Source organism: Hibiscus syriacus, unplaced genomic scaffold (genome assembly GCF_006381635.1).
Source record: "Hibiscus syriacus cultivar Baekdansim isolate YM2019G1 unplaced genomic scaffold, ASM638163v2 tig00010533_pilon, whole genome shotgun sequence".
In the NCBI taxonomy this organism is placed as follows: domain Eukaryota; kingdom Viridiplantae; phylum Streptophyta; class Magnoliopsida; order Malvales; family Malvaceae; genus Hibiscus; species Hibiscus syriacus.
In genome coordinates, this window is record NW_024062223.1 from 742,893 (window position 1) to 762,108 (window position 19,216).

The following is a 19,216-nucleotide window of genomic DNA, read 5'->3' on the forward strand; positions in this document are numbered from 1 at the left end:
TGTTTAAACGGGTAATTCAATTAATCCATCGAACGAGATTACCCAAATTTTATTAATTGAATTTTTTCACCCTTAATCATTAATCGAATTGATTTTTTTAAAATAATTTAATCGAATTGAACTAAGTTTGATTAATTGATCGGTTAATTGAATTAGCCAAAATTTATAAGTAATATATAAGTAATATATATTATATATTTAATATTTTTGGTTTATTCGGTTAATTTGATCATTTAAAAACCAAGTTCAAACACCCTAAAACTAAATAATATATATAATATATTAAATATTTAATAATTTGGTTAATTCGGTTAATTAATCAATTTCGAACCGAATTAACTGAAACTAAAATTTTAAAAAAATCATTAACCGTTAATCAATCGAACCCAAAATTAATCGATCAAAATTTTGATTCGATCAGTTAATTTAATTTTAACCGAACAGTGAACATCCCTGATGGGTTGTGAAATATATGGCATATTCCATCAATGTTGAATGTAAAAGAGAATTTTTATTTCAGGGCCTATTTGCCTGAATATACCAGAAATAATAGGGTAAATTACGAGTTTAATATCTAAACTATTAGTTTTGATCATTTTTAGTATCTAAACTTTTAATTTTTTCATAAACATACCTAATATTTAGTTTTTGTTTCATTTTAGTATCCCACCATTAAAAACGTTAGTTTTTATTTCATTTTAGTATCCCATTCAAAATTTAACGTTAAGTTTTGAAAATATTGAAAGTTTAGGTACTAAAGTGGATAAAGATTGATAGTTTATGTACTAAATGCGTTAAATTTTTAATGACATAATACTAAAATGAAATAAAAACTAAACGTTGATATGATTTTAAAAGAAATAAAATTTAGATATTAAAATATACCAAAACTAATAAATTAAGTATTAAATAAACATAATTCACCCTTTAAATAAAGATGTATTACATAGCAGTAAGCTGAGTTAGATTTTTTCTATTTATCTTAACTTAATTTGAATTTTTTACACATTTCTAGTTAACCCGATTCAAGTTTAGAAAAATTTTATCCAGCTCGAAATTCGACATAATATCTCGAATAAAAAAATTTACCTACACAATTTATTAATTATCTTTAAACATGACACCATCTTACACCATCTTCATTATATAGACAAATAATTATATAACCGGTTCAAAAATTGTATGATCAAAAGTAACCACATTTGATCGGTTGATCAAGTCGCTCTTCTTTGTTCCCTTATATTTCTTTAAGTTATGGATTTTAGACTCACTACGAGCGTTCTCCTTTCTTCATTTAGAATTCGTCCATCCCCTTCCCTCTGGGTAGGGTTATGATTAAACTTAGAATTTATAAAAAAAAAATAATGATTAAAACCCATCAAATGACCTTTAGTGTGTATACATTATCAATTAGTTAAAAAAAATTAAACATATGCTATTTTATAATTATCCGTACTGTTAAAAAATGTGTGATCAATATTTAAAACAAGTCTTTGTTCAAAGCAAATCGGTACAAAATCTATACCATTAGAATTATATATAACTCGTTTGGGAATACTTCTCCAAACGAGTTTTTTTTAACGAATTATTTTAAAAAAACAAATGTTTTTTCATTTTATTGGTTTGAGATAATAATCACGTTTCAAACGTAATTTTTTTACTAAAAAATAGTTGTTTGGAAATATTTTTACGTTTCAAACGGAATTTTGAGTCAAAAATACTTCCACAAGCATAAGCGTTTTCAAACCACCTCATATCTCATGGTAAACCATTCATTTTCCCTTTGGTTCCAATTAGAATCTCAACTAAAACTCTTTATGAATGCATGAATTTGGTTAACCATGAAGGTTACCAAATGAAAGAGACCTCATTCCCACAACAATAAACCACAAAATCAACATTATTGTCACTTTTATCCTTTCCATGATTCGCTCGTCCGCGAACCCGATAGACAAATCGCAACGAGTTGCACGATTTCGGAGCTCCGTCCGCTTCTACTCGGCCTCCGGTTTCCCCAGAAAGGTCTTCTTCAACCAATCGAATGGCTGCCAAAGAGAGAAAAAAAAGGAAAAGTTCTTAAAACAATGGCTTATGATTCATCAAGATTCAGTGACAGGCACAGCTATGCACACCGAGTTCTTCCCCCCATAGAACAATGAAACAACTCACAATCGGAGTAAAAAAACACTCGTGATTGAGACGAAACATTTCGATTTTATTCTCTATCACTTGTATCGGAAGCGGAAACCGTTTTTGCTTCCGATGACGTACGAATACCTGAAAGTTCACTAACATATAACGTTCCACTTGGTTAATCAATCAAATATCTCGTGTCAATGAGTTTCACTTAATTGACTGAATGCTCGAACAAAGCTCAAACTCCGACCTTTATAGAACAAACAGTCACAAATGTAGGCCAATCGTATGTGATCTTCGAGTATTAGTAGATCGGATGTTTAATGTTAAACAAACATATCAGCCTCTGGTTGGAACCACAATATCGCATATGATGCTTTAGGAGAAACAAGGGTGTTGCATCAAGAGGACAACAAAAAGTGGGCAAAGGTAAACGACGACATTAAACTACTCCGAACCAATGCATGAAGCGAAAAGAGAATTTGTACTCCAAGAGTGCTTTAGACCAACCTATGTTCGATCATGAACCCCATAAACTAAACCATATCTAGGTACGAAGCCTCGAACTCGAATTTTATGTCACTGTTCAAGAGGGAGGTATTGATTCGATAAAGAGACCGAGATATTGTTATTTGCAGGCAACAACATAATGAAGGCAGTCGATCGAGTTAGACCGATCCGGAATCTAAATCAAATCCAATATGACATCTAAGGGTACTTGCAAACTGTATTGATTCGATCGATTTTTCTTCTCCAACCCTAAATACCAGGCCTGGAAACAAACAGACGGCCACTAATGTATTCCACCTGATCTAATTCTAATAGCCGATTGGCGATCCCTAGACACCGAAAGGGTCCCTAGGGTTGGATCGATGATAATGTCCATGGATTTTCATTCCTTTTGCAGCATTTCATCAATCTATTCCCCTTAATTTCTCTTTTTAATACAAATATGATGAAATGGACAACTTTTAATCAAGGGTGACTCGACTAAAAAAACCAATTTTTTTTTAACTCAAATTAACTTCAAGTTGTATTTTTATAAACACTCGACTCTAATTTCATTCAAATTGAGTTGTAAAATACAATTAAAACAACTCAAATAATAACTCAAAATTTTTTGTAATTAGAGTATTAATTATTAGTAAAAATATGTACATTGTATATAGTAATAAAAAATCATTTAAACTAAAATCAAATAAAAACCATAATATTATAAATAAATATTTATAATTAAATTTAAATATAAACAAACTCGAATCATCTCGAAAAAATTTCAAGTCAATTTCAAGTTGTAAAATAGACCCTCAACTCAAATAACTCGAAATCTTTTTACCAGAATCAATCGAACACTCGCCTCTACTTTTAATCACATCTGTACTACTTACCTTAAATATAAGCAGAGATATATTCCCAGGTTTAATTTTCAAGATAAGCTGATCACAAAATAAATCCTAAAATATTAATCAATACAGATAAAAGGGAGAAAATCCGATGACAAACAATCAGAGAAATCTTTCTATGGATCTAATAGCAATTAAAGAATTAAACCTGGATGAGCCAAAGAGCGCCGGTAGTGGCAGCGACGCCCCACATGGCGGCGGCTTGGACGTCGGCGGGCTGTGGACGAAGCCCAGTCTTGAGGAACTTGAGCAAAGATTTTTCTCCAGCCATGTCCTTGAAATTCCCAACGTATTCGATCTCAGAAAACCTTTTTTGGGGCAGTAAATGATCTCTTCGTCTCGAATTTGTGTCGTCAAAATGCTTGAGGGTCAAAGTTTTAATGCTGCTCTGGTTCGATTCTAGTCTAGGGTTTGTTTTGGACCCTACGATTGGATCTTCGGTTTTCTCATCAACGGTGTATATCAGTTTTCATCAACACCCCTCAATCTATCTCTTTTTGCCATGTCACCACCCCTCTTTTGCTTTTATTTATTGGGTAAATTAAGTGCTTAGTATCTAAACTATCAGTTTTATTTCGTTTTAGTACCTACAGTTTTAAATTTTTCAAAATTATACTTAAATTTTAGTTTTCATTTCATTTTAGTACCCGTTCAAAATTTAATGTTAAGTTTTGAAAAAATTAAAATTTTAAGTACTAAAACGAATCAAAACTGAAAGTTTAAGAGCTAAACGCGTTGAGTTTTTAACGGTGGGTACTAAAATGAAACAAAAACTAAATGTTAGATGGTTTTGAAAAAATTAAAAGTTTAAGTACTAAAACGGATCAAAACTAATAATTTAGATACTAAATATGTAGTCTAATCCTTTTTGGTTTAGTACACATATTGGCACCTAAACTTGACAACTTTCCTTCAAATTAGTCTCAAGATTAGATTTTACGTCACGTTTTCATATTCTGATACCGAACAAAGTATCTATAGAAGCAATAGAATAAACATACTACAATGTGCAATCACTGGTAATGAGATGTCATTCTGATAACGGACAAAGCATCTATAGAAGCAATAGAATAAGAATAAACATACTACAACGTGCAATCACTGGTAATGAGATGTAATTCTGATAACGAACAAAGCATCTATAAAAGCAATAGAATAAACATATTGCAACGTGCAATCACTGATAATGAGATGTCATTCTGATAACGAGTGACCCTCGTGAATGAAGATATTCGACAATTCCACAAATTTCATAACAGGATAGACGATAGTATAATCCAATAAAAAAATAGTGCGGACGTCAATGCAATCTCAGAGTGCATGCAACACTGTCTGATTTAACATCCCACAGAAACAGCAATGGCTATCATCGGAACCACCAAGAGCTAACCGACGACCAACCGAGATAGTCTCGTACATAATCCTCCACCTAAACAAACGAATCTTAACTAACACATTCGAGATAAGTACAATCTTAACTAAAACACTACATAGGACGATCAGTCACGACACTTAAACCAATAATATCCTAAACGGGCCGAATAAACAGCTATGAAGAGCGAGCTCTATACTGAAACATCATGAAGCATGAGGAAGATGAATTCATCATCTTCATCATCGTCTCCGATTCAGAACTCACGAAGAACAGATGTTAAATTTCTTAAAAGGAGTAGTAGGCGGATCTGGGGCTACCCTCAAGGATCTACCTTACAACGTAGTTGACCCTTACCCTTCCTCTTGGTCCTCTTGCCTCTTGGTTTCACTTTCGCGGCACTTCCAAGGTACTTTCTTCAACTCTTTCTTCTTCTGATGATGAATTATCCGTTTTCTGCTTACTATCATATCAAAAATTCAATCTTTGATCACTTTGGATGGATCTTGTACCCTTTTTTTTTCTCTTCAGGATGATGGGGCTCCGATGTCGATATTTTCTCTTACGGAAAATAATAAGCAGGATGGCCGTTTAGCTGCTGCCCGTAATGGTGTCAAGCGTCTTCGAACTGTAATCTACTCTTTCTAATTGGATTGTTTTATCTATGTTTCGTTCAACTCGATTCGAAAAAAATCGAAATTTTCTTTTTAGATTCGTTGCTAAAAAAATTCCCCTCGAATTATTAGTCTCGCGATTTTGTAAACTCAACTCGAAAAAATTATAAATAAAGTCTTGAGTTATAGAATATGACTCGAATAACTCGAAACTTTTAATAATTAGTGGATTGATTTTTAAATTCGAGTTAAAAAACTCAAATAACTCTTGCATGATATAATATGAAGAAATGTATATCTATATCGATTGTAGAAAGTCGTTTAAATTAGAATCAAATAGTATCAAAATATTATAAATATTTACAATTAAAATTCAAACAAAAAATTGAATAATTCGATTCGACTCGAACAAATTTCAAATAAAGTTTAATCGTCAACTGAAGTAACTTAAAATCTGAGAATCATTATTGCTTTTTAGTGTCACTATGTTTTTGTTTTCATATGAGAATCATTCCGTGCATTTTCTTATGATCGAGCAAGATTAGATTTTTTTTAAGGTGTTAGTTATTTCATCAAAGTTGCATTTGCTTTCAATACAAAACACTCCCTTTTTGCCATTCCTTACAGGTGAGGCATCCGAATATCTTGTCATTCCTTTATAGTACCGAGGTTGAAACTTTTGATGGTTCTGGTACAAAAGTCACTATCTATATCGTCACTGAGCCTGCGATGCCGTTGTCTGAGAAGATCAGGGAACTTGGTTTAGAAGGTACACAAAGGTATATCCACCTTGCTGAAACTCCTGCTTGTGTTTGCTCTTTTTTTTCGATTCCGAGAATGTATAGCATATATTTTAGTTTATTTGAAACTTTCTTTTCCCATTGGATGCCATCATACGTTGTTTAAAACCTTCATAATTTTGGGTTGTGGTTTCTTTTGTTGGTAGAGATGAATATTATGCCTGGGGTCTGCATCAAATAGCTAAAGACGTGAGTTTTTAAATAATGACTGCAAACTTGTAAGTATTTCAACCTAGGGATGCCATTTTAGATCATTATTACTGACAGTTGAAAAATGCTTAGTTATCTAAAGTTTATTTGTAGAAGTTGCCAATAAGGCTGGATATTTTTATCCCATTCTTATCTCTTTCAAGATCACACTTTTGACCAACTTTGGATGGTACAGGTTCATGGCAATGTTTGTCTGGAAAGTGTTGTTGTAACGCAAACCTTGGACTGGAAGCTACATGCTTTTGATGTTTTATCTGAGCATGACGGGGCTAATGGAACCGCCACAGGACCAATGCTGGTAATGCTAGTGTGGATGCAAGCAAAGTGTTTTAAGTTATTTTTGAAGATCAATAAGACATTGTTTTAATCTTAAATTTTGCTTATCTAATTTTGTTCAGCATCGAGTTTTCATAAACAAAATATATGCTTCCATTGTTGTACAAATCTTTTGTTATGTGCTTTCTGTATCAGAAGTTTTTTCTTTTCCATGCATACCATGCTATGAAACTCTTTCTAGTAGATCTATCCTTCTTTCTCTTTCTTTCTGATACCTTCCATGGATTCTCAAGGTCACTTTGCTTTCTTATTTGTAAAAACTGCCTTAGGTAATTAATCCTCTGTTTGTTTAAATCAGCAATATGAATGGCTTATTGGATCACAATACAAACCAGTGGAGTTGGCAAAGTCTGACTGGGTTGCTATCAGAGAAGCTCCACCATGGGCTATTGATTCTTGGGGGTTTGGGTAAGTTTGTATTGTTTCTTTTGATGCATTGGTGTAATTAGTTCGGTGGGCGTGGTTCAATGGGTGATAACTTAGTTTGTGCTAATTTTTTAGCATGTATATTGTCACATTGATCTCTTGGGTACATTTTCCTCCTCATATTTCATTAAGAAAGGACGATGTTTTCCGACATGGGTTTTATTTTGACTTCTGTTCGAGTTTGATATTGGCTGTTATTCTTGTCTCTTAGACCCCAGTGTTGGTTGAAGATTCATAGCTTAATGTTCATTTGGCTATGCTGGGGCATTTATTAGGCTATTCAAGAAACGTGATTGAAAATATGCTTATTTAATGTGGACTGATAAAAAGAAAGATATCCATTGTTTGGTTCAGTTTCGGTTACGTCACCTATTTCTTTGTTTCTTTTTCCATGTAATTCTCTATGCAATCTGAACATTTTTATTAATTTGATAGGATGTCTTATTTATGAGATTTTCTCTGGCATGATGTTGGGAAAAACTGAGGAGCTGCGGAACACTTCTTCTATTCCAAAGGTTTGTAGCTCTTGTTATGACATTTTTCGTGCAATATGCCAGTTAAGCCCAGATGCATGCGACATACTTCAAATTAATGTCTACTGTGAGTGTTTGTGTTCATGAATATTCATGCTGCATGTAGGGTTATTTCATTTTGATTCCTTGCAAGCTTCATCTCATACTCATCCAACTATGTTCTTCTCTCACAGTCTCTGCTTCCAGATTATCAGCGGCTCTTGAGCTCCATGCCTTCTCGCAGGTTGAATACATCGAAGCTTATAGACAACAGTGGTGAGTGTGGCTGAGTGCACTTTGTTTTGAGTCTATCGTAGTTTTGGCAATGGTCTCACAAGTCCAGTTAAGCTTTATAAGCATGAGATTTAGTCTTTAATTCTGCAACTAAAAACACCTAATTATCGATCTCTTTGTAGTGCCATAGACTGTCCTTTATTCTTGCAACGTAGTAATCGTGTTATTTCTCGGTTTTTATGCACTTTTTTGGTCGATTACTATACTTGTTAAGTTGATTTAAACTATTTATTTCTAAAGTTCCTTCTCCTGTGTCTTGTTTTTCCCTCATGGCGATACTGAATTCTAAAACGCTTGTATTGTCAGAATTTTTCTGAAATTAGTTGGTGGACACGATACATTTCATGGAAATTCTCAGTTTGAAAGATAAGAGAAGGATACCTTCTTTCGCAAGCTTCCTAATTTAGTAGAGCAGCTTCCTCGCCAAATTGTGTTGAAGAAGGTGCAGATTTCGGAATTCGATTGTGATAAGTCAATGAAGACTAATCATAGTGATTTGCCTTGCAGATATTTCCTTTGTTAACCTCTGCCCTTAAATATGGTTCGGCTGCTGCCCATGCTTTGAATGCACTGTTGAAGATCGGTTCTTGGTTGTCAGCTGAAGAATTTAACCTCAAGGTCATACTCCATTTCTGTTTCCAGTCTGCGGTTATTCGTGTAATCTTGGCTGACTGGACTAGGCTTCTCCTTCCAGGTACTGCCTACAATCGTTAAACTTTTCCGTTACAATGACCTAGCCATTCGAATTGCTCTGTTACAGCATATTGATCAATATGGAGAATCTTTATCAGCTCAAGTTGTTGATGAACAAGTAAGCAGTTCATGGCAAAGTGATTTTCATGTTTCGCCCTCATTCGGTCTGATTCTAGTTACTTAACTTGGAACTCCTGATATTATAACGAACTTCGACAGTTCATTTTGATTTTTCCGACTAGGTTTACCCCCATGTTGCCGCTGGATTTGCAGACACATCTGCATTTCTCCGGGAATTAACTCTTAAGTCCATGCTCTTATTAGCTCCTAAGGTTGAGTTCCACATGAGCTTGTGATTTTAGTTCCCATATGTTTCCATATTATCTCCATGATGTTGAAGCTTTGTGGATTATTTAGTTTTCTAATGTAGATTTGCCATTTGAGTCCTTTCTAAGTTGCTTCATCTTACTTTTTGTTGCAGCTTTCACAACGTAACTTGTCGGGCTCTCTATTGAAGTACCTTTCGAAGTTACAGGTTTGATCCGCATCTATCAATCTCTTTTTCGGGTTATACATTATATGTACATATATGATATTACTAATTCACTAGTTGAGTTTTCATGTTATTTTATGACAGGTTGATGAAGAGCCTGCAATTAGAATAAATACTACCTTATTACTGGGAAACATTGCAAGCTGCCTAAATGAAGGGGTTAGTAGGTCCGAGGACAGTCCTCGAGTATCTTGATTACGATACATAGTTACACTTACTGATGGCATGATCCTTTCTTTTCGTGTCACTCATTCCGTTTCCGTTTGAAATTCCGTTAACTACCCCTTGTTATAAAGCGTTCTCCCTTGCTCAAAAATTGCAGACACGGAAGAGAGTTTTGATCAATGCATTTACAGTCCGTGCACTGCGTGATACTTTCCCTCCTGCCCGAGGAGCAGGTAGGTATACATGTTTGTTGCTAATTTCTGGTATTATCGGGTTCGGAAATGCTTTCGATCTTCAAACTAATATGAAACTACATTGTGACAGGAGTTATGGCTCTATGCGCCACCAGTTCTTATTACGATACGAATGAGATTGCAACTCGGATTCTTCCAAATATTGTCGTGCTTACCATTGATCCCGACAGGTCGTGTTGTTGCAGATCCGTTTATTTATTTCTGCCTTTGCTATTATAATCTGTCAGTGTACATGAAAAATGCATTCTCTTGTATTGTAAACACTGATGTAAGGTCAAAGGTATTTCAAGCAATTGATCAATTTTTACAGATACTGAAGCAATCCAATGAGAAGGTGAACTTTACGAAATTATCGATATCGTCTTTGTTATGTTATCATATTCTATAGTGACGCTTGTTCTCCTTGGCTCTTTATAGAGTTACGCTGAAGATACTTCTGGTGCTGGAAGTTTAGGGATCGCAGGAATGCCAGGAAATGTTGGTTTATTGGAGTAAGTATACAAAATTTATCGTAGGACGACATATTGAGTGTTGTCCTACCGAAAGAAGGTTGTTTCACCGGAATGTGGTGCTTCGTTGGCTAAGATTATGGCCCTTTTTTTGCCCGAGTGTGTTGTTATGGTGTTGATGACTAAGATTATGACTGCAGATGGGCCATGGGCTCCTTGACTCTTAAAGGTAAATCTTCTGACCATGCTCCGGGTGCTTCTGCCTATTCTGCCCGACCTGTAACCACCGCAACTTCGGCAGCCAGCTCGGGTGTGTTCGTTTGATCATATCATCTCTAATGTGGCGTGCTTGTGGTCTCTACTTCTACATGATTTTATGTGGCGTGTTCATTCGATCATTCCACAGCCAATGTCAGTTTTCATCGACAACCATAGGAGAAATAGGAACTCTTTAAGTACAGCACCAGTCTCCCGTGCAAGTATCAGTCCGGACTTCACTGATCAACCTCCGTCCCATGCTTCAACCGACGGATGGGGAGAAATTGAGAACGGAATTCATGAAGAACAAGACAGTGACAAAGACGGATGGGACGATATCAAATCCCTCGAAGGGCTGAAGCCATCTCCATCTTTGGCAAACATCCAGGCAGCTCAAAAGCGTTCCGTATCACAACCGGTTTCACAGCCTAAACCTCAAGGTAACATTGTGCATTCATTTATGGAATTCAGATAATCTCATTATACACTCGCTCACACACACAAAAACATACACACATACATACATATATTGGTTTGTATCTCGTGTGTTTGAATTCTCAGCCGCAACTTTGAGATCAAAGAGTACAGTGAAGGCAAAAGACGAAGATGATGACATGTGGGGTACTATAGCGACGGCTCGTCCGAAAGTTGTTTCGAAATCATTGAAAGTTAAACCAAGTGGAGCAGTGGAGGATGATGATCCCTGGGCAGCCATTGCAGCTCCCCCTCCAACGACCAAGGCGAAGTCGTTGTCGGCAGGAAGAGGGAGAGGAACTAAACCGGCTGCACCAAAATTGGGTGCACAGAGGAAGCGAACATCTGCAACCGGGTAGTAATAAGTTACATTGATGTTGGGAGCTAACTTTTTTGGTTTAATTCTTAATTAGGTCCTTTTAGTTTTGAACTCTTAGTTTCATGGTTTAATTATTCTTTAGGACCCTATTAATTTTAAAATCATTTAAATTAAGCTCGGGACCTTTTTAACTTTTCTAGTTTAATTACTCTTTGTACCCCTTTTAGTTCTTCACTGTTTGATAATCATATGAACTGTAATTATATCTAAAGTTAACGGAAGCATATGCATGGCATACATGGGATGGGAGACTTCAGCATGCATGGAAACACAGCCATGTATGAGGCTATGCATATGATCATGCATCATGCATGTAATCCCAGATCACTAGCTGCATGGAATACCCAACAAAACTGATGATCAAACTAAAATTTGTATTTAAGATTAGAAAAGGATAGGGATATTATCAGTTGGTGATTGTTTAAAACCATCCCTAAAACACTAATTTATGATAAACAAAGTCCATCATAACTGGTTTATGTCCCCTCTAGATTACAGAAAAAGTTAAGCAAAACTGTGTCTACAACATCACGGTACAGCAGTTGGCGCAATCTCATTCGTCGATTGTTCTTCAATCGACTCGCAGCTGCAGCCTCCGGTGAACATTCGTTCACATAGATAGTAGAGGGAAGTCTTCATCGTCTTGCAGCTGGAAAGGTTCTCTGGGAGCCCTGCAGCATACACGGTTAGCGGTTAGCAAAGGGAAAACGAAAACCAACGAGTGGCTCGAATTTTCTACAATGCGTTTTACCTTTTGCGCTCGCAAAGCTCTTTTTTCTTCTTCTTTTCGACCAGAGGCATGCATAACCTCGGATCTTTCAATGAGGGTGATGGTGAATGCGTTGATGAACCCTCGTAACAACCAAATTTAATAGCTGATAAGAATTGAGAGCCACCATTTTCGGGCACCGGACTCTTGAATGCAGGCGAACGAGATGGACCGGCTGCTGTAGTCCTTTTGGTGGATGGAAGAAGAGGGAATTGTTCGGTTGAAAGGCCAAGATCAGGGCAATTGCCGTTTCCACGGGGGTCATTTTCGTTTGGTGAGTTCTCTGACAAACGGTTGTTTTCAATGGGGTCATTTTCTTTTCGTAAGTTCTGCGACGGAACAAGAGTTGACGGCTTGTGATTTCTTCTTCTTTTGCTCGTACATGCTTGCATCTCGCTATAGGACTGATGTGTCTGCAAGAAATGTTCAACCAATCTTAGTTTCGGTTTAGGTCAGCAATTTAACAGTAAACAAGTAGATCATTCGTCGAGACTATCGTACCATGTAGGGGATGTAAGTGCCGGTTCCTCTCGACTTCGTCATATTGTCAATACCATATGCAGCTGGTAACTGGAGTGCAAAAGGATGAACGAATTGTAATCTCGGGATAAAAACATTCATTCCCTTACGATAAAAAGTGTTTCGTTTGCACCTAACAAACAGCCGTAGGGCATCCCATGCACCGTGCTTTGGTGTCTGAGAAGGTGATGATACAGTGGTTGCTGGCATGACAGGAACATTCAATGCATAGTAATGATACCATTGGCTATACAGTAGAGCGTTATAGTAAACATCAAAGTCACCGCTCAGACGAGAAACTTCAGATTTGCCAGTGCCAAAGGCATGCACTGGAATTTGTACATCCGGCCTCTGCCCTCTTCCATTCCGATTCAAAGTATTAACAAAGAACTTTTCAAGTCCTATACCCATGTTTTCACCAGGAAGCATCAGGACTTCCCCGAGCGTTTGTGTCCCATAGGTAAGTGCACATCTAATTCGATGAAAATTACCTGTCGAGGAAGACACATGCTTAATAGTTTCCCTTTATAAAAAAAGAACAACAATCGAAACCCGGTTCACATTTCGAAATAAGTCATTATACCCTTGCTAACACTTCGGCCGAGGTTGTTGTGTACTTTCAAAGGATCCACGATGTTCATATACTTGACGGGAAAAGCATTGGCCCCGATCTCAAGGGACTGCAGCGAAGCACAAAATGTTTCTCTGCAGTACCTCAAAAAGTCCCGACTAAGCAGAAGTTCATCCCCATCAGTTTCTGGAGTCCCAGCTGCAAAATTATAAAGAAAAAAACTAGATTTAAACCGAATGATTAGATTTACATGAATCGAGAATAATGCACTACTCAGAACTTACCGAAAACTGCTGGAAGGGAGGATATGGGAACTGGACCACTTATAGTGATGCAGTAATTTGCCCAATCAAATGTGCTGCTGTAGTAGTCTAAAAACTTGTAAAGGACCTGTAAACAAAACATTAATGGTGCCGTTGCCCGAATTTCGCAGATGATGAGGGAAAATGCTAGATGGGAAAGAATAACTCACCGATAGTGGACCACATAAGGATGAATGGAAGACATTAATGATATGCAAGATCATCGTTTCTAATGCATATGTAGAAATCAAGCCATGGTGTGCACCAAGAATTCGGCTCTCATAATAACACCAGGCCTTGATCAAGATGATACTGCGCTTGAGAAGATGATCTTCGCCAATAAGTTGGTCGACCTGCAAATCAAACCGTTCCAAAGAAGTCACACGAAGAGAGAGACATTAGTTCCTCTCAAATCCAGTAAAGAGTAGAGACTTAATATATAGAAAAAAAGGAAAGGCTAAATTGACTTCTACGCTGGTTCGTTGTCTGTACAGAAAACAAGGATAAAACGCTAAGTAGCCCAACCAAGATCATCTAACGACTTAATACGAATGCTGAAAAAACAAAACGATATACCATTTAGAATTATATTTTTTTACTCTCGCCTGTTATATAAAGTCAATTATATGAATTTGGATTATCTCGATCAAGATGTTTGTGATAAGATTAGACAATACCTTCTCCAGGAAGCATAGTGCAGATAGACCAGCCATTTGATTGAAAGAAATGTCTACCGGTATATCGTTGACAGTACATTTCACTATCTTAACCTGACATAAAATTTCAAAAACAAACAAATATCAGAACGAAATGATTTGGACTCTATTTGCTGCTATAGTTACGAACATTAATATGCTATAAACATTATATCTTGATTCAATAATTTTTCTATCTGTGCAGTACCAACAAAAGAACTTGGTACCATTCGTCCGCCAGAATATCACTGTTATGTTGTGTCACAAAACATAAGTTCATACACATGAAAGGAACAGAACCTGTGCAGGAATATATTGAACATTCTGAACTATGAACCCAGCGTTTAGCCGGTTATCTTGCAAGATACTGCAGATATATTGTGCCAAATTTTCCTCCATATTTTGTTGAGTAAACGCAGTCAAATCAATATCTCCGTCGGGGAGGAATGTCTTCAACGGGACTGAGCCAAACGAGAACACCTGAAAAGCAAATGGGAAGGTAAACGAACTGCATTAGAATGGAAAAAAAAGTAAATATACAACGAACTGCTACTTGATCCTCTCTAATGGTTATTTTCCCTTGAATCTGTGAAAATTTGTAATAAATAATCATATAGTAAAACTGATATATGCCCTACGGAATAGCTCAACCTAGAAAAGGAGATTTACAAACCGAGTGAGATGCATTTACTAATGCACGTGACTTAACCGCAAAAGTGATGACGTAAAAAGAGACGCATTTACGAAGCTCAATCTATTTATATCTGTAGTCCAAGTTTACTTCCAAGAAAGCAAGTAATATTAAAAGGACGATCTATCAGGTTCGAGGAAACGGTTAATTAATTATATGACTAGATCAAACCCCATGCGTCCGCACTCTTTGGAGCCAAACACTCGAATCCAAAGCTATGCAAGCTACTTTTCTCTTCAGAAAGAATCAATCATCAAGAAATGACTAACCATCACTAACAGACCATAAAAACACATGCTAAAGTGCATTAAGAAGCTAGTCGAGTATAACTCCAAAAGACAAACCAAATCGGTCTTAATTCATCACACTTCTAAACAATCACCGAGACTTTGAGTTCCGTTTTTTCATTGCTTGTCAGGCTAGAACAGCACGAAACAAGGAAATATCAGTCAGGTACCCTTTGCCTTCGAAAAGATCAAGTAAATAACTTTGATATCCATGTTCACAAGTGTAATACATGCATGCTCAGAGCTCACTGCATAAAACAAACTCCGCAAAATTAACTTGATTCGCAGCTATAGGTAACTCCATTCCTGCTAAGTATTAGAAGGGACAATACACCATATACCAAACAGCAAGACACAGATGATAAAAAAGATTTTCCTAGTAAAATCAAAAGATTTTCCTAGTAGTGCCAAAGTTCCTAAACAGACAATGGAAGCCCAAGAACCAAAAACAGCTAGAACTTGTCCAATTACACAAACACACACCAAAAATCTAGGGAAATTGAGTATACCTCACTGCCACAGTAAGCTCTGATTAGCCTCTGAAAGTAAAGAATAACACTTTTTCGATTTTCCTCGGAAACCAAAGAAGGTTGAACGATACAAAGTATCTCCTGGGCTCGTTTCTCAGAGAACAGCCAGAGTTCATCGTCAATTGACAATGGATGTGGGGTGGTAGATGAAGAGAAAGAAGAAGAAGATGACACAGACAGATAAGAAGAAGAAGAAGGAGAAAATGGGTGGGGGAGAGGTGATGAAGAAGAAGTAGACGAAAAATACAAAGATGAAGAAGGCGACAGACAAACTTGAAAATCTTCCATTCTGCAAATAAAAAGATCAAACTTTTTTTTCTCTCTAAAACAACCAAGGAACATTCACCATTCCAATGGTAACCAAGAAGAAAACCAACATCTGCAAATCCCCACAACTGAAGAGAAGAATCAAAATAAAGAAGAAACTGACGCCATGGAGAGAGAAAAAAGAACAAGATACAATGGTAGAAGAAAGACAAGTTCTTTTTTCCGTTTCACTTCAACAAAGAGATCATTAAGAAGTGTTGACAAAGTAGTAGAAGAATGAGCAAAGACAGCAGAAAGAAGAAGAAGATGAAAAACGGCTACACTTGAGTTTGAAACTTATGTTTCAAAGTGGCTTTGACATATACTGCTCCACCCCTGAAAACCTCTTTTTGTCGTCTTCAAATAGCCCTCTAATAAAGCACAAAGATGGGCTATATAAAATCAAAAGTTGTGGTGTAACTGCAATTTTAAACATAAAGGCGGGACTAGTTTGGTAAATTGAAAATATTCAATTTTTTTTGTGTAAAAAAAGACATAAGAGTAAATAAGGAAATTTATCCAACACACAATTAAAGTATTTAAATTTCAAATTGAGGTTGGTAAATCTACATATATGCATATATAAAATACTATAATGGAAGTATTCTTAGCCTTTGCCAGGGGCTATAAATTTCCATCCTCTTTATGAGTCATCCTATGGACTAACTTCTGGTTAACAAGGAAAAAAATTATTTTTTTCCGATTTTTTAAGTATCCGTATCCGAACATAGATATAAAGATCCGATCACATTCTATAAAAGTTTAAAAAAATAAAATAAAAATACCCTTATACAATATTCAGATTTAAGCCAGGATAATAAAAGAAAAATTGTTACCCTTTATCAAGGTTAGTGAATTGATGTATGTTCTCATTAGGGATATTCTGTTTAGGCAAATTAATGGAATTAAATTATTAAATGTACATATGGCAACTTCACCATCATCTAACGCTATTTTTAGTGGCTAAAAACTTCACCATAAATGTTTATAATAATTGAAAAAAATAAGTACTGGAAAATAAAAAAAGTTTGGCCAAGACCCTTCAAATTTTGTAATAAATAGCAAAAGAATCTCACCCCATTAAAGGTTAAAAGAAGAAGAAGAAAACTAGGGGTACACTGGAACAAATGGTGAATACAACTAGCAGTTTATGGCACACTTATTGGTCAATGGAAAGGGTATAAAGCATATGAATGTGTTCCAAATTGCAGAGTTTATCTTGGCAAAAATTTCTTCTTCATTAATGATACAAAAGCAGATTATTGGTCAGCATATTGCCATATTAGAATTAAAACATATCCAGTATTAATTACAAAGTTTAAAGGAATCTTGACTGCTCTTCATTTTTTACCCTCATTTTATTACCAAATATCACCATGGACTGCATTGATTTCCATGAGATTCTGGGCTTGTTATCTTGCCTAGTGATGACACTGCTTGTCTTATTTGTGCATATCAACTCATACTTAAACTTTTTTAACATATTGATGACACAAACACACTCTGCAGACACCGCTGGTTGAACCCAAGAATTTTAGGTAGATCAAATTTCTCTTTTACCATTGAGGTCATTTGATGGATTCCAGCTCATATGGGAACTTGTGAAATAGATTCACAAATTCCAAATCATTTCAAGATGTACATTTTTAATTTTATTTAGTTTTGATCTTGTCGGATTCATAACTTCTAGAGATCTATCCGATGTTGTGGCATTTGACTTTATACGTCATACAATACTTCATGTCAAATATGAGTGTTCAAATGGATACATTTATATGTCAAATCGATTATGTCTAGACACACGTATCAGATGAAAGTATTTGTCATCCTCTCGTACTATGTCCTAGAAGATTTTAGATTATACTTTTAATGAAATGATTCTGATTTCAAACCTATTAAATGTCGATTCTTGAAAATAACGGTAAGAATCAAAATCAACTGATTTAAGTTCTGGGATCGAAGAAACGTGTTACGTACTTATTTAGTCTCCTATGTTTTAACATCCCTACTCACATGACCTATTAAGTGTCGACTCTATAAGGTAACGGTAAGAATCAAAATCAACTGATCTAAGTTTCGGGATCGAAAACACGTGTTGCATACTTATTCATTCTCCTATGTTTCGACATCCCTAGAAGACACATGTTATGTACTAATTTTGTCTCCTAAGTCCTACTGCAAATAACACAATCAAAACCAAACTTATCCAAGTTCAGGGATCGAAGACACACCTTATGTACTTATTCAGTCTCCTGTGTTCCAGCATCCCTACTCACATAACCACTAAATGTCGGCTCTTAAAAGTATCAATAAGAATCAAAATCAACTGACCTAAGTTCCGGGATCGAAGACACATTGTATGTACTTATTCAGTCTCCTATGTTTCAACATCCCTAGTCACATAATCCATTAAATGTCATCCCTTAAAAGTAACGGTAAGAATCAAAATCAACTTATCTAAGTTCCCGGATCGAATACATATGCTATATACTAATTTTGTCTCCAATGTGCAAATAACACAAAATCAAGAACAAGGGGACATTCTTATTTTGAAATGAAGGATATGTGAATGCGAAGCCAGGGTGCATCATCTTCAACCTAGCTACTACACACTACTTTAAAGACAACCTCAAGTTCCAAACTTGACAGAAATTTGAAAAACCAAGTCCATAGGTGAGAATCATTACCTCAATAGAGTTACCAAATTTCTTCTGCTTTGTCTCATGGAGCACTGCTTGAACAATGTTTCTCCTTTTTTTCCAGGCAAGAAGAAGAGGAACAAAAAGATCATCTTTGATTCTTTGTCTCAAGCTAAGACAAAAGACAGATGCTTCAAGTTCAACTATCAATCAATGAAACAATAAAAATCTATCAAAAGAACAGCAAACCCTAACCCTTTCCAGAAACAGAAATGGAAATGAACCAACACCCAACTTTCCCCCTGTATTGGGAGGGTGGTGATGTGGCAACCCACCATGGGATCATATAAAAGAAACTTACACGTGTGTTCCACATGTAAGAAAACAGTGAAATCCAGTAAAGAACCATTAAAATATTCAACTTTTTAGGTAAAGTTTTGATTTTGTTTACCATGAAGTAAGAAAATAAAAGAAGAAAAATTTTATTCTATTTGGATTTGATTTGATTCGATTTAGTTATGAATTAATACGATCTTATATGTAGATCTTACATATTAAAATTCTTAAAATAGAAATTTT

At 35.8% G+C, this 19,216-nt stretch overlaps 1 protein-coding gene and 1 pseudogene across 1 annotated transcript; one reads left to right on the top strand and one right to left on the bottom strand.

Moving 5' to 3' along the window:
- Positions 1-5,158: 5,158 nt before the first annotated feature.
- LOC120204128 lies at positions 5,159-11,427 on the top strand (annotated as a pseudogene).
- Positions 11,428-11,673: 246 nt separating this feature from the next.
- On the bottom strand, positions 11,674-18,844 carry LOC120203986 (the record flags this gene model as incomplete). Its single annotated transcript, XM_039204104.1, has 9 exons — positions 11,674-11,999; positions 12,080-12,510; positions 12,599-13,107; positions 13,200-13,385; positions 13,472-13,577; positions 13,660-13,842; positions 14,167-14,259; positions 14,485-14,664; positions 18,686-18,844. Coding segments are annotated over 9 exons (1,908 nt in total), but the record flags the coding sequence as incomplete, so codon positions are not given.
- Positions 18,845-19,216: the final 372 nt, after the last annotated feature.